This window comes from Hippopotamus amphibius, chromosome 1, assembly GCF_030028045.1.
Source record: "Hippopotamus amphibius kiboko isolate mHipAmp2 chromosome 1, mHipAmp2.hap2, whole genome shotgun sequence".
Taxonomy (NCBI): domain Eukaryota; kingdom Metazoa; phylum Chordata; class Mammalia; order Artiodactyla; family Hippopotamidae; genus Hippopotamus; species Hippopotamus amphibius.
The window spans coordinates 223,968,387-223,983,184 of NC_080186.1; the positions used below are offsets into that span (position 1 = coordinate 223,968,387).

The 14,798-nt window shown below is 34.4% G+C and overlaps 1 protein-coding gene across 10 annotated transcripts in view; it reads right to left on the reverse strand.

Moving 5' to 3' along the window:
- ERBIN (erbb2 interacting protein) overlaps positions 1 to 14,798 on the reverse strand; it is a 114,112-nt gene that overhangs the window by 66,276 nt on the left and 33,038 nt on the right. For all 10 annotated transcript variants that reach the window (XM_057742230.1, XM_057742175.1, XM_057742250.1 and 7 more), the window contains exons 2-4: positions 14,043 to 14,090; positions 10,111 to 10,308; positions 7,593 to 7,710 (exon numbers count right to left, since the gene is read on the reverse strand). In XM_057742230.1, coding sequence (XP_057598213.1) covers positions 7,593 to 7,710; positions 10,111 to 10,299 — 307 coding nt within the window. In that variant the 5' untranslated portion in view covers positions 10,300 to 10,308; positions 14,043 to 14,090. The remainder of the gene's footprint in view (positions 1 to 7,592; positions 7,711 to 10,110; positions 10,309 to 14,042; positions 14,091 to 14,798) is intronic.

Here is a 14,798-nt window from a genome sequence, read left to right on the forward strand (position 1 = left end):
GTGGCAGATGTGGGAGACACAAGAATAGGGCAAAAAAAGGAAAGAGGCTTCAATTATTATGAAAAAGGTGCTATGAACTTAAAACAAAAAAAATCACTATATTTCATTTCAAATAACATGTATTTCATTTCTCTTGAGTAAACACCAAGAAACAGAATTACCAAGTTCATTATATTCCTATTGATATGTTGAATAACATTGATTTTCAAATATTAAACCAGTCTTGAGTGTCCAGAATGAGTCCCCCTTGATTGTGGTGTATAATTCTTACCATATACTTAAAAAATAAATTCCACATCTAGAGGAAAGGCAGGAGGAGGACATTCTATGCTGTCCTCATTAGAGCCTGACTTCATTTCAGTGGCTTTTATTAAAGTCCATAATATATCTTGCAATAGTCTATATAAATGATATTATTGCAAGAGCTGTAATATTTTTAGTACGCAAAACAGTCTATCTACTGACCTAAAATTTTATGTGGAGAAAGATAATTTTAAGAGTTTTATATTTGACTTCTGCAATTTTAATGTTTAATGGAAAGTAACATTTATATCATCTTTCACAAATATATATACTTCATATTTTTCATTTTTAAAGTACTTTATTTAATAGCATGTGGTTTATAAAAATTAACCAATCAATATCTGTGAAATAGTAACTCTAATTTCAGATACACGGTAGTAATTTTTCCCTAAGCAAGTAGTTCTGAAGTATTCACTGGATTCCAGCTTTTACAAATTGCTAGCAGTGTATTCACTGTGACTTCCATTCTTACCATATACATGTTCAGGTTCCAAATCTGTATCTCCGGTTCCCTTCCCTCTCCTTAACTCCAAATAAGAATTTTCAAATGCCCTCTAGGTATTGGTCAGATACCTTAAATAAAACATGTCCCAAACTGAAATTACCTATTCTCTGTTATTCAGCAAATATGTACCAACTAATACACAGAAAGAGTCAGACACTATGCTATTAACTATAGATACTGAGACATAGTTCTTTTTCTTGAAAGCTAAAATGTAGCAAGAAAAACAAATATTTTCATTCTATTGGTTTCCTTCCTTCCTTCCTCAGTAGTGTTCCTTCTCAGTATCTTTTATACCTTTCTCTCCTTCCTCCACATCTCTTAATGTTGGGTTGCCACCAAGGCTCATTCTCTAGGCCTTTTTCATACTCATGCCCTTGTTGACTATCTAATCTATATACCATCTATATGCTGGCAACTCCCAAATATGTATAGCTAGCACTTTTCCCTTTTGACTGAACTCCAAACCCCTATGAACATCTGGATATCTTATCTTAAATATAACAAGTCCAAAAATGAGCTCCTGATTTTTTTTTCTACTAAAAAGTACGAGCTGTCCCCATCTCAGCTGGCAGCAACTATCCTTCCACATGCATAGACCAATGTAACTGAGATCATCTTGACTCTTATCTCATACCCCACATCCAAACTATCATGAAATCTTGCTGACTCAACCTTCAAATATATTAGAGTCTGTCTACATCTCACTACTTCCACCACTATCACTAGAGGTGACTGAAATAGCACCTAAACTAGTTACTTTTCACCCTAACCAGAGTAAACCTTTAAAATGCAAGTCATTTCATGCTCTGAATGACTTGACTTGAAACCCTTCCAAGTGATTCCATTTCACTGAGAGTAAATGTCAAAGTACAAACAAATGCCTACAAGGCTCTACATTATCTGCTGCTCCAAATCCCTACCTTTCTGACCTCTATTCCTATCACTCTCCCATCTTGCTCACTATGATTTAGCTATCATAGCCTTCAGTTTCTCTTACATGCTATGGACACTCACACCTTACAAACTACACTGCTGTTTCTTCTTTCTGGTACATTTTTTTTTTCTTCTTTCTGGTACATTCTTACCTTAGAAAGCTACATGACTAACTTCCTCACTTCCTCAGGTTCTTGGCTCAAGTCACTTTCTCAATAACGCCTACCCTCAATGCTTGTGTTAGCTTGTCTCCAAAGATGGTTCTTTTTATCCTCATACATAAATAAAGTATGCAGAACCTGAATTCTATCATGAGTTACTCCTTAATTCTCTAACAATTTCAACTACCTGTTCCTTTTTCATTCTCGCTTGACTTTGATAGTGTTTCTTCTTTGTCATACACTCTTTTTATAAGAATTTGATTCTGCTGCTAAAAGTTAATAAAATGAAGATACTATAAAACACAGCTATCCTCATATTAATCTATTTTGGTTAAAGTAGAGTTCTCCCTTTACTGATGAGAAAGATAAAATACCTCCTGAAATCTAGGAACTGGCCTATCAGCTACTCCTTGTCTTACACTGAAAAAATTGCATTCAAAGGGAGGCCCTGGTATATTCCTGTTGAAATAAGAAATTTTACAGAATACCAATATTAGACAAGGCCATTCTTTAAATATGACAGATCAAGACAAAAAAACAAATTGGTAATCATGCCTTGACAAAGGTAAAATATGAACCTTATCCAAGCCACCCCTTCTCCTAATGAGTGACTGCTGCTTCTTTACTGATTATAGCTTTAGCCTTGCTCTCATCTGCCCTCTCTAGATAAGATTTATTAATATTCTCAATCACAGAATTACTACTACTTCTTGACAGCGTTCCATCCATAGTAAACCCTCATATTCTTAAACCCTCTTCCAATCACCAAGTACAAGCCCAAATCCTATCATAAGTCTTTTAGCATCCTCTGAGACTCTGCTTCCATCCCCATGGCTCAATCACATGTAATCCCAGAGATCTCTGCTTGGAGGGCATCAGCATTCCTCCAATGCCCTAAATGTACAATGTAAGTTAATAGTGGTTCCTTATTGTTTCCATATTTTAAAGGCTATGGTAATAAACAGTACAGAATGTAACACTGAGTTCCAATCAAAACAGTCTAAACCAGAAATTGCAAACTCAAACGATTATATTGGCTAGGGGATCAGGCATAACACAGTGAGTGGTAAGGCGTGTGGTAAGGCACAATGACTGCACACCCCACTTACAGTCCACATTAACAATACACTTAGCAGTGACCAGTTACCACCAGCCTACATTTTTAAAGTTTCATGTCAGTTTAACACATCGTTCTTCTTCTTTCATAATCTTAAACATGCTGATTTATTAAAACAGCTGAACTTAACATTAACTCTTAAGCAAATTAACCATTTCAGAAATTTTAAAACAGAAAAATAGTGACTTCCCCAGCAATCTATAATTTCGCTGTAATCAATATAACTGCTTGGAACTTAAAGTGAAGAGCCTTTTTAAGCATTTTGCCCCCAATCATCAGATTTTCTCAGGCTCATGGAACTGCTTTCTGTTTTGACCCACAAACTTTCAACCCATTCTTTCTGGACTTTTGGACTCAATTCAAAAGAGAAAAAAAAAAAGGCCTGACTAACCTCTCTAACAGGGACTTCCCTGGTGGCGCAGTGGTTGGGAGTCCACTTGCCAATGCAGGAGACATGGGTTCAAGCCCTGGGCCCGAAGACCCCACATGCTGTGGAGCAACTAAGCCCATGCGCCACATCTACTGAGCCTGCGCTCTAGAGCCAAGAAGACCCGCACACAGCATCGAAGACCCAACACAGCCAATAAATAAATAAATTTTTTTAAAAATTAAAAAATTGAAAAATAAAAAATAAAAATGGTCCATATCAGGAACAACAACAACAACAACAACACCTTAAAAAAATATATAAAACAACAACAAAAAAAGCTCTCTAGCATTCCCATGTCAGATAGAAAGATCTAAGTTACTCTTTCTGGTTTCTTTGCCTTACAATTCCCAGCTTTCATTCAGTGTGCTTATACGGAGAGAATTAACACCTGGACAGCCTTCACTGCTCCTCTCTCCTCCCCATTAGCTTTCCCGATGAACCCCTTTGCAAATTGTTTCAATCATCATCTCTATTGGTCTTCTCAAGAAGACATTTGAACACAACAGACGATAATTTCTCTAACACCAGTTGCTATTTGCAATAGCTTGGGATAGCAGTTTAGTGAGCTTTTCATTTCTTTAAAAAGCTAACAATAAACCAAAACTTTAGACATGAAAAGGAAGAGCAAATTAAGACTCATGAATTAACACTCTAGTTTTATCACAGAATATAAATGATAAGACAATGAATTCCTTACAACAATGAAGACAAACATTAATGCCTTAAATTTATATACCTCGAATACACAGATTGGTCCACAATGTGGTTAGCAGTTTCATGAGGCAGGATGGGAAGTGGTAATATCAATAATATGTATAGTCTAACTGAGAATCATAATTAATTCCCCAACATAACAAAGGGGCAAATAAACAAAGAAGCAATAATTAGAGTAAAATTCTTCTAAATAAATGTTTTAATCACTAAACCATATTACTTGGCCAGCTGAAAAACATTGGAAGAAATATGTGAAAAATCAGAAACTAAGAAAATGTCAAAGTAAAAATCCTAAAACAAGTGCTTTTAAATAAATACAGCTTGCTGAAATACTAATAAAGTATGCCACAATGTTTCCTGCCTCCTTCCAAGCAGGGTATATAGACAATAAATATGAAAAACAGCATCTGGTATATTAAGATATACTAGAATATTACTAGTCTGAACTGATAAAAAAACACCTAAAAGGAGAAAATACTAGAGCTTGGATACAAGATTAAAGCATCTTATGTAAGATTTAACACAAGATGTTGTAACAGAGAAAAAATTTAGGGGTAATTCTATTTTCTCATTCAGAATATGAGATGAAACTTTCATCTATCGCTAACATAGTGGTCATCTTAATACTAACTGTAATTTTAATAATTCCAAAATCTGATAAACACTACTTTCATTTAGCGTGCTATCCTTTCTTTTAAGCAAGTTGTTACTTAAATATGTAACTAACAAAACTCAAATTCCTCATAACCAACCACATCAATCTATAACATGCATGCTATTTTCTTGTTTTCAATAACGTAGACTTGGAGTTCCCTGGTGGCCTAGCAGTTAGGATTCCAGGCTTTCAATGCCGTGGCCCAGGTTAAGCTCCTGGTCGGGGAACTGAGATTCCACAAGCCACGAGGCACAGCCAAAAAATAATAATAATACCGTAAACTTGTATAAGCATACAGTTTAGGGTTACATATTACAAGTTAATTAAAATAATCTCAACTCTCTAAAAGTAAAGTGGGTTAATTACATCAGTTATGATGATGACTATTAGATTAGGAATTAGGAGTACTAGAATTTTTATCAGTCAAGGTTAACAGTTTCGACAGTAGCATATTTTGTCTCTCCTCGCTAGCTTTGTTCACCATCAATGAAATGCATTTAGACATCAGTTTAAGACCAAAAGGAGAAAAAAAACCAAGGAAACTAGTAAAAGGCAAGGGACTGATTCTAAAAAACAGATGAGATCACACAGAAAAAGAAGAAAAGAATAGATAAATCAGCAATTTTTAATGAAAATAAATTGTAAGGTTTTGTTGGCAACAAAGCTAATGCCATTCTCGTTCAGGGCAGAATACTTAAGCGCTTATCCTAAATCTTTTGGTCACATAAAAATTATCTCCAAATCCTCAAAAACACTCACAGGCTGACAGAATTGTACAAAGCAGGTTTGCAATAAAAGCAACAAGGAACTGCTGAAACTAGAATGAAAAAAAAAGAGAAACACTACAGTCCAACAGGTTGTCATAACTTAACACATTATTCTTTAAGAAGTTGCATGCAAGTCTAAGATATTAATTTAACGATGCTGCAGGGCCATAACGGCACCATTTGCAATTTAGAGTAATAAGTCTGGAGTCACTGCCTTTTCAGGAGGACATATGTAAGCATGTTCATTATTGAGCCAAGTAATACTTTCATAACATGAAGGCTAGTAACATGGGTTACTAGCCTTTCCCAGGTGCATACAGTTTTGTCAATAACACCTAGATTATTTCAGTCTCTTTCCTTACACCTTAACATCTCCCATTTTAAAAGACCAAGAAGTAGAAAAGATACATCCCTGGAGTGGAAGGTTACACCTGATAACCTCTAATGTCACAAAAGCTCCAAAGTTCTATAATGATACTTCACTGTCAGCATATGCAGAGCTACAATGGTAATGGATCAAGTTCATTTACTTTGGAATTTATCAAGCATACTTGCCACTCTATTAAGCACAAGGAATGGAAGCAAATTTCAATCTGCCCTTAAAGAGAAGTTTCAAGCTGAGGGCATTTATTTTACCTAAAATAAAATCATGAGAAGAAAACTCACATAAATTAAAAACCAACTGACCTGAACTCTACAAAAATGACAATCTCACAAAAAGATGGGCAAACTGTTCCTGGTTTTAAAAGATCAAAGAGACACAAATGAATGATATGTGTGATCTTTAACTTGAAGATGGGGGTAGGATGGGCAAAGAGCTAAAAAGGGCATTACTCAGCAACAGGGAAAATGTAATGTCAAATTTCTTGAGAGTGCTAATGATATTGTGGTTTTAAATAAGGATTTCCTTGCTTTTGGGAAATGCTTATTCCAACATTATTTCAATATATTATAATATGCTCCTTCTAAAATTTAAGTGTCTACTTCTCTCTCCCTCCAAGGTAAACACTTAACATTCTGGAATATATCTTCCACACTTTCTTCAATGTTTATCAAACTAAACAAACAAAACCAAGACTGTGTGCCCCAGGAGAACAGTGACCATGTCCTTTACTTCTCATCATTAATTGTAATTCAAACTCCTAATAAAGTATTTGGCACAGAGTGGTCTCTCAATAAATATTTGATGTTCAAACCACTTATGTTGCACAACTTTTTTTTTTAACTTTTAACACTACACTGTAAATATTTTACATCAATATTAATGGAGGGCTTCCCTGGTGGTGCAGTAGTTGAGAATCTGCCTGCCAATGCAGGGGACATGGGTTTGATCCCTGCTCCAGGAAGATCCCACATGCCATGGAGCAATTAAGCCGTGTGCCACAACTATTAAGCCTGCGCTTTAGAACCCATGAGCCACAACTCTTGAGCCCATGTGCTGCAACTACTGAAGCCCACGCACCTAGAGCCTGTGCTCCGCAACAAGAGAAGCCATGGCAATGAGGAGCCCGCACACCACAACGAAGAGTAGCCCCCACTCACTGCAACTAAAGAAAGCCCATGCACAGCAAAAAAGACCCAACACAGCCAATAAAATAAATAAATAAATTTATAAAAAAAAAAAAATTTAATGGAGCTACATTACATTCCACTCTTATAGATGTATCAAATTGTATAATCAACAATGGACATTACAGTTAGTTGTTACTAGTTTCTCACCATCACAAACAGGGCTGTAAATATATATTAAAAAATAGATTTAAGGATATATAAATATGTAGATGCATGTATCCACAGCATTTTAATTAAACAGTCATTTAAAATTGTTTATACTTACTCTCCACCTTACTTTAAGTTCTCATAGATCATTTCTATACATGTGAAAGCTAATACAATAATACACTACAATCTGACTTTTAAATTCTATCTTTTTATTTGCTAAAACCCAATAGAAATTTTAATAATACATGTTTCTAAGTACAAAAAGTTAGGGGGAAAAAATCTTACCATTCTTGCTGACATCCAGTTCCCTGAGATTAATGAGATTTGCAATAGATGCTGGTAATGTTGTTAAATCATTATCTGGCAAACTGAGTTTGTGTAGAGACTGACAGTTAAAAAGTTGCTGTCGAAACAAGGTAGAGAAGAATTTTGATTATTTCCTAAGTTTCCTTGAATATTTCATTTATTAACCTTTACACAAACAAATATTATTAATGTCATTAAAACTGAATGAGTCATACACAAATAACAGGCAAGATCTCATTATTTTATACTATTATGATTTGAACACAATTGGACTACTCAGAATGATTTATATCCTCTCACTTCTGCCCTGGGTGAAATACACTTAGTGAAAATAAGTATCTGGTGTATTTTCTGTTAAGGTCATAAAAAGTTAAGTGGCTGTTAAATATGGTAAACTTTGGACATTGTATTTCAAGCATCCTTATTCCAAAATGAAAGTTTATATAAATTCAAGTATGTGCAATTGATTTTAAATGACTTAAGATATACAAGTTTTATCTGGGAGCGCAAAACAAATAAGGGAGCAAATATATTGTTATGCTAAAATCACAACAATGAAATGTGACCTAAACATATTTAACCAAAAGCAGTAAGTAAATGGACTACTTCTAAGCTCCATACCAAAAAAACTGTACAGAGTACGGAGGATTTTTAGGGCACTGAAAATACTGTTTAATGGCATAACAATGAATATATGTTGTTATATATTCGTCCAAACCCACAGAATGCACAACACCAAGAGCAAACCATAATGCAAACTATCAACTTTGGGTGTTACGATTTTTCAACACAGGTTCACCAGTTTTAACTATTCGGGTGGTTTAACCACTCTGGTACTACTCTGGTGGGGGTGTTGACAGGGTAGAGGCCATGTATGTGTGGAGACAGAGTACCTATTTGGAAAATCTCTATACTTTCCTCTTAATTTTGCTGTGAATCCAAAATTGTTCTAAAAAAGTAGAGTTTTTAGGAAAAAAACAAAACCGTTTGCAGTATGGCACTGAATAAATCCTATTTAAGAAGAACATTCTTCCAAAAATGGAAAATTTCTAGGCATGATAAGTGATTCATTTATTTGCACTATCATAGCAAGCCTCTCTCTTTTCAACACGGTCCCCAGACTGAGACCTTGCTGGTGATGATTAGAAAAAGGGACTAATTTTAGTCTTCCATTTTCTCTAGAAGAACTAGCTAAGGAAGATAAATTACTTGCTAAAAAACAAAATACAAGGAAATAGTCAATTACAAAGCACCCTATGACAAACTAGGGAAGAAATTCATAAACATGCAACCCACAACCTTTAATATTTTATCCACATTTATATACAGATTTCTTTATAAGACAATCTTAGATGGCACTGGCTTTTAAAATGATTTTACTATTGGCCATCCAAAGAAAACCTTTTTTCGAAACACTGCTGCCATCCAGTATGTATATATACACACACACAAATCTAAAACAAATATTTTATGTTATAATAGATACATGCAACACTCTATTTTCTACTCTATGATAGTTAAAGTTGCCAGATAAAATACAGGATGCCTGATTAAACTTGGATTTCAGATAAACAATAATTTTTTAGTGAAAGTATATCCTGTATACCGCATGAGATACACTGATACTAAAAAATTATTCAATTTATCTGAAAATTATAATTTGAGTGTCCTATATTTTTTGTTTTCTAAATCTGCCAGTCCAAATAATAGTTCATTCTTTGGAAATGCCCCACATATTAAATTGATTTTTAAGAGCCACTAATGAGTCTCCACTCACAGCTTCAAAAGCACTGCTGTTTGGGTGGTAAAACTCTCTAACAAAACTATTGTAGCTTTCCCCACAAAAATAAGAAACTGAGAAGAGGATGAAGGTGGGTTAGAATTTAAGGGAAAAAAGTAGCCAGCACTAAAAAATTTTAGCAAAGAAGTTGTTAATGTAAGAGGATGTTTCATGGCAACAAACCAACTTTCTCCTGCTAGTTGTTCCTACATTTCAGAAATGTTAAGTTCTCCAAAACCTTTCCAAATAAACTGAAATGGGGAAAACAGAATACTACCTCTACAATGCTGCTGAAAAACAAAATTCTGATGTGATAACTAAAAGGACAATTTATCCTCAACTTATAACTATAATGTAGATCAATGTCTCATGAAAATTAGAAAAACATTAACTTCAATTCTTTGTCTAGTTAAATCTATTGGCTGCAGAAACTGTGCAGTCTTATTATCTACCTTAGTGGGTATAACAAAACTGGAATTAAACACAAAATTTAAAATCATTTGCACAAGTATTTAAGCAATTAACTTCAAGAGATAAAGGTTAAAAATTCTACTTAAAAAAATTTGAATTGTGTTGCACACCCTAAGATGAAATTAAACCAAAAAAAGGAGAAACAATGTGCACGCACACATGTATATGAAGCTTTAAATTGGGAATATCATATTTCTAGGCGTAAAAATAACCAAAGGCAATTCCTGAAAGACTGGATTAACATACCTTTGGAAGCTCTTCAATCTGATTAGCATCTAAGTAGAGCTCCTCCAAAGTTTTTTCAAAAGTAAAAATCTCTTTGGGAACCTGTTCCAAACTGCAATGAGAATAATCAAGAGTAGTGACAGTCTCCTCTTCTCCTCGTAGACAACGACATGGTACCAACCGCACTAGCAAACTTCGTTTTGTAGTCATTTTTAGACACTACAATATGCAAACAAAAATAAATTTAGTAAAAACATGTTTTATAACAATTTTTCAAAACAAATTATTACAATTCAATTCTCATAGTTTATATATTACAAATAAATATCTCCTCCCCTACACACGCTCAACAGAATGCATTTAACATTGCTTTACTATCAAATTTTATATATACGGAATTTCAAATTAAACTCAAGCACTTTTGTACTTTACAGAATGATCTACTAAGTTACCATTTCTATGCTTCTATAAAAACCATGCCTTATGAGCCTGCTCACTCTCAACAAGAAAAACCCTAATACAACATAAATATTTCTTTAATTTCTGACTAAGAGCTGTTTCTTAATTAAGAACTTGACTATCTGCAGTTCTGAGTAGAAAGTGGCAGCGCGAAGATATTTTCAGGTCTCCTAACCAGACATTAACTTTCCTGTAGCTCTCCCACATCAAAATTCCCAATCTATGCCAAGTATATTTTGTTTCATTTAATATTGTTCTTTTAATTTTTCTAAAGTTTATAGGTTACATTTGTTTAAGGTTACACAGTAGAGAAGAAATTTGCTTCAATAAAGTGCAGACTTCATTGTTTCAATCTAATTGGCAGAAAGATTCAATTCTGAATTAGTGAAAATTCTCAGTGCTAATTTTATTAAGAAAACAATGTTCAAACAGAGGTTAATTCCAACTAGGCGGCTACCATTATATTAGCAAAGAAAAGCCTAAGTCAATAAGCCTAAGTAAATAAGAATGACTGCCAATTAATGTTATCAATTCTTTGTAAAATAATAAATTCTTGCCCTAGGCAGAAGACTCAGAGTATTAGATTACTTCTACCCAGAGCCAAGAGCAGGTTGACGCCAGTGAGGCAAATGCCTCAGGCACCAAAAAAAAACAAAAACAAAAACAACAACAAAAAAACCTCAGTAATCAAATTAAATATTTTAATGCAATATCTTTTTAAAAAATCAAAATCACTGGAAAATAATCCATTAGTGAACAAAATGGTTAATTTAAAAATAATGACAGAAACCAATATGACTGATTTTTTCTTTTGCCTCAGGCTCCAATATGGCTCTGCAAGGCATGGCTTCTAACTCTTCTAATTATATCATATTCTTAAAGTGTCTGAGAATAGGGTAAGTATTTCCCTTGCAATTAAAAAAAAAAAAATCTGACTATTCTTACTCAATCACCATGTGTGCCAAGCACTGTGCTAAATTCTTTATATAAACTGTATGTTTATTTTCATTTTATCCTTGTGTATCTTTCTAAGGCATGTACTATTACCCCTATTTTTCCATAAAGAAACTGATTCTGTGCTCGTAGTGCACTATACTGCTTCTCAATATATAATGATATACATGAACTCAGATTCATGAAATAATTCAAATATCAATAGCTCTTTACTACATACTTCTCCTTCAGGGTTTACAAAAACAAACTACCAATGGGATTCAGGACAAACCACCCCAAAATATAACACACCCTAGCATACTGAATATTTTAAACTAAAGGAGTTTGAGAAAACAGCAGAAGCAAGAAGGTCTCTCTGACCTCCCATGTCCTTATCCCCTGAAACACGTCATAAAATCCTCCTGTGAAAGATGCCCTCTCAATACCAGGAGGTATCTCTGAAGACAGAGAGAGGAGAATCCTAAATGAACAGGCTTTGTTATATCTCCCCCAGTTTACGACACTTACTTCATACTCTTTGACCTGTTCTATTTCTACACAACTGACCACTTCACCAAACATGGCATAAAAATACTCAGGTTTAACTGTTTCTTTGGATCTTCCTTTCCTTACAAAGGCTCCTTGTGTCACTTAAAACTTATATTAAATCAATATATACACTTTTCTCCTTTTAATCTCTTTCTGTCAGTCTAATTTTCAGACCCAGCCAGGAACCCTAACAGGGTGAAGGAAAAATTTTTCCTCCCTTACACTACAATGTCAAACATCAAATGTTTCTATCTAAAATTTTTGTCGCACGGGGATATAATGTACAGCAAGCTAATAGTACTGTATTGCATGTTTGAAAGTTGCTAAGAGAGTAGATCCAAAGCTCTCATCACACACATACAAGATTGTTACTATGTATGCCGACGGATGTTAACTAGACATACTGTGAGGATCATTTTGCAACATATACAAATATTGAATCACTAAGTTGTATACCTGAAACTAATATAATGTTATATGTCTATTATACCTCAATAAAAACAAAACATTATTTTGTCAATAAAGTTTACTGACTTTGCTTAATCTATGTCTATATGAAGGTGTATTTTACTGATAAGAATAAGCAGTTTTACTGATCTAATAAGAATTTAATCAATGAAGGGGAATTTAGCTCTTATTTGTGTGTTTAATGAAATAATAAAAAAAGATTCTAAAAATGAATACACACTTTCTTTTTCAAGAGACTCTAAGACTTCAACTGATAATGAGTTAGGGGGACACTAAAAAAAAAACAGGAAAGAAATTATATCTTCTCTGTACAATATGGTAGCCACTAGACACAGTGGCACTTTAAGCTGAAAATTCAAGTTAAATCAAACAAAATTTTAAATCTGGTTTCAGTCACACTGACCATATTTTAAGTGCTCAATAGCCACAGGTGGCTAAAGGATACCATTATTGAATAAAAGAATACACAGAACACTTCTATCACTGCAGAAAGTTCTAGGAGACAGCACTAACACAATATTTCAAACTATTATTCTGATTCATATTATAACTACTGCATGTTTATATTTATATAATATGATACTATCCAATAACTTGCAAGATATGGCCTAAAAAATCCATTTTCCAGAAATCATAATGGATTTGGAAGTATAACTCCCAGCTGAGAAGAACAGACATGAAATGTTATTACCAAACATACATGATTTAAGAGTGTAGGGACTTCCCTGGTGGTCCAGTGGTTAAGACTGCCCTCCTAATACAGGGGGCACAGGATTGAACCCTGGTCGGGGAACTAAGATCCCACATGGTATACCGCACGGCCAAAAAAAAAAAAAGAGTGTATTTATTTTGCTATATTTATTTAAATCATCTGTGCAGGGCCCTTGAGGTAGAAGGCAATTTACAGGGCAGAATAATTGTTAATGAAGGTAAAATGACTTCCAAGACTTTTCTACAGTGCTGTTCATACTGCAGAACTTTTCAGAAGTGACCATGAATTCAGAAAAAGATTAGATACTTAGCTCTAGGAAACTGCAAAGAATTTACATCTCAAATGAAAACTTCCCCCCCAAAACAAAAACAAAACAAAACTTCCTGTGGGCAGAGACAGTGAAAATAGCAATTTAGACCTCAGAATAAATTCAGTGAGCCTTGAACCAATATAAAAATGGACCCCAATTTAGCAGACTAAAAACTGCTGATTGATAAGAAAGGAGGGGGACCTTAATTACTGAGGTCAGAAGAGGAAAGTACTATGTGAAAGGGAAAGGAGTAACAGGACCCAAAGAGATCCTCCCTAACACAATACTACAAGGAAATAAACCAAAGGGAGAAAAGACTGGCCTGATCTGAACAGGAAGTGATCAACATGGAGGCTGCCAGTTAGAATTATAATGTTGGGATATAAGAGCCACTTAATAAACCAGACTTAAAACAGCAAACACAAAAACCATTCTAATGAAATGGAGGAAGAGAAACCAACCCCCCAAAAAAGGCATGATAACAACTCAAACTTTCTAACAAAAGAAATTAAAACTACTTACCACTGGGCTGAATTTATCTCCCTGATGTTTCTTAATTGAGCCAACATTCTATGGAAACCAAAAAAAGAAACAAAATTAACAATAAAAATAGGTATGACTTTGTAAAGAACATCTCTTCTAATTTCTTATTTACCTCAAAATGTAAATTAAAATTCCCAATAATTCAGCCACATAAACTGACACACACACATTTGCTAACTTCTAAATACATGGCTACCTTCTCAACCAGTCATTGGATTTACTGTTCATAATGCATTTGTAAACTACTGAGAGCTCTCATCTATATCAAATAACAAATACCTCTCTATCTACCATTAAAATCACATTTATTTGAGCTTACTGAGAAATAAAGTTTTCCCAAGTAAATAAATTCTAATCACCAATCATAGTTTCTGATGGTTCTATGTGGCAGGCACTGTTAACTGCTTATCAGAGTCTTTTCCCCCTTTCCAGAAAAGGGGTGGTAATGGACCCAGCTAAAAACCCACTCTTGAGCTTTCCAAGAAGGGTAGACAGGTAATGGATGACACAGTTAAGATCAATGACATATACTTAGACGTCTACTTTGGGGGTGGAATGGGGGTTGGTTCTGGAAAAACATTTGCTTTCCTTATCCAGGGACAGATGTGAACAGAATATGTCTACTGCTGCAACAACCATCCTATGACCATGAGTCAACAAGCATGAGGATTAAAAACCTACCAAAAAGGCTGACAGAATAGAAAGACAAAACAAGCTGGGGGTCTCTAACAGCAC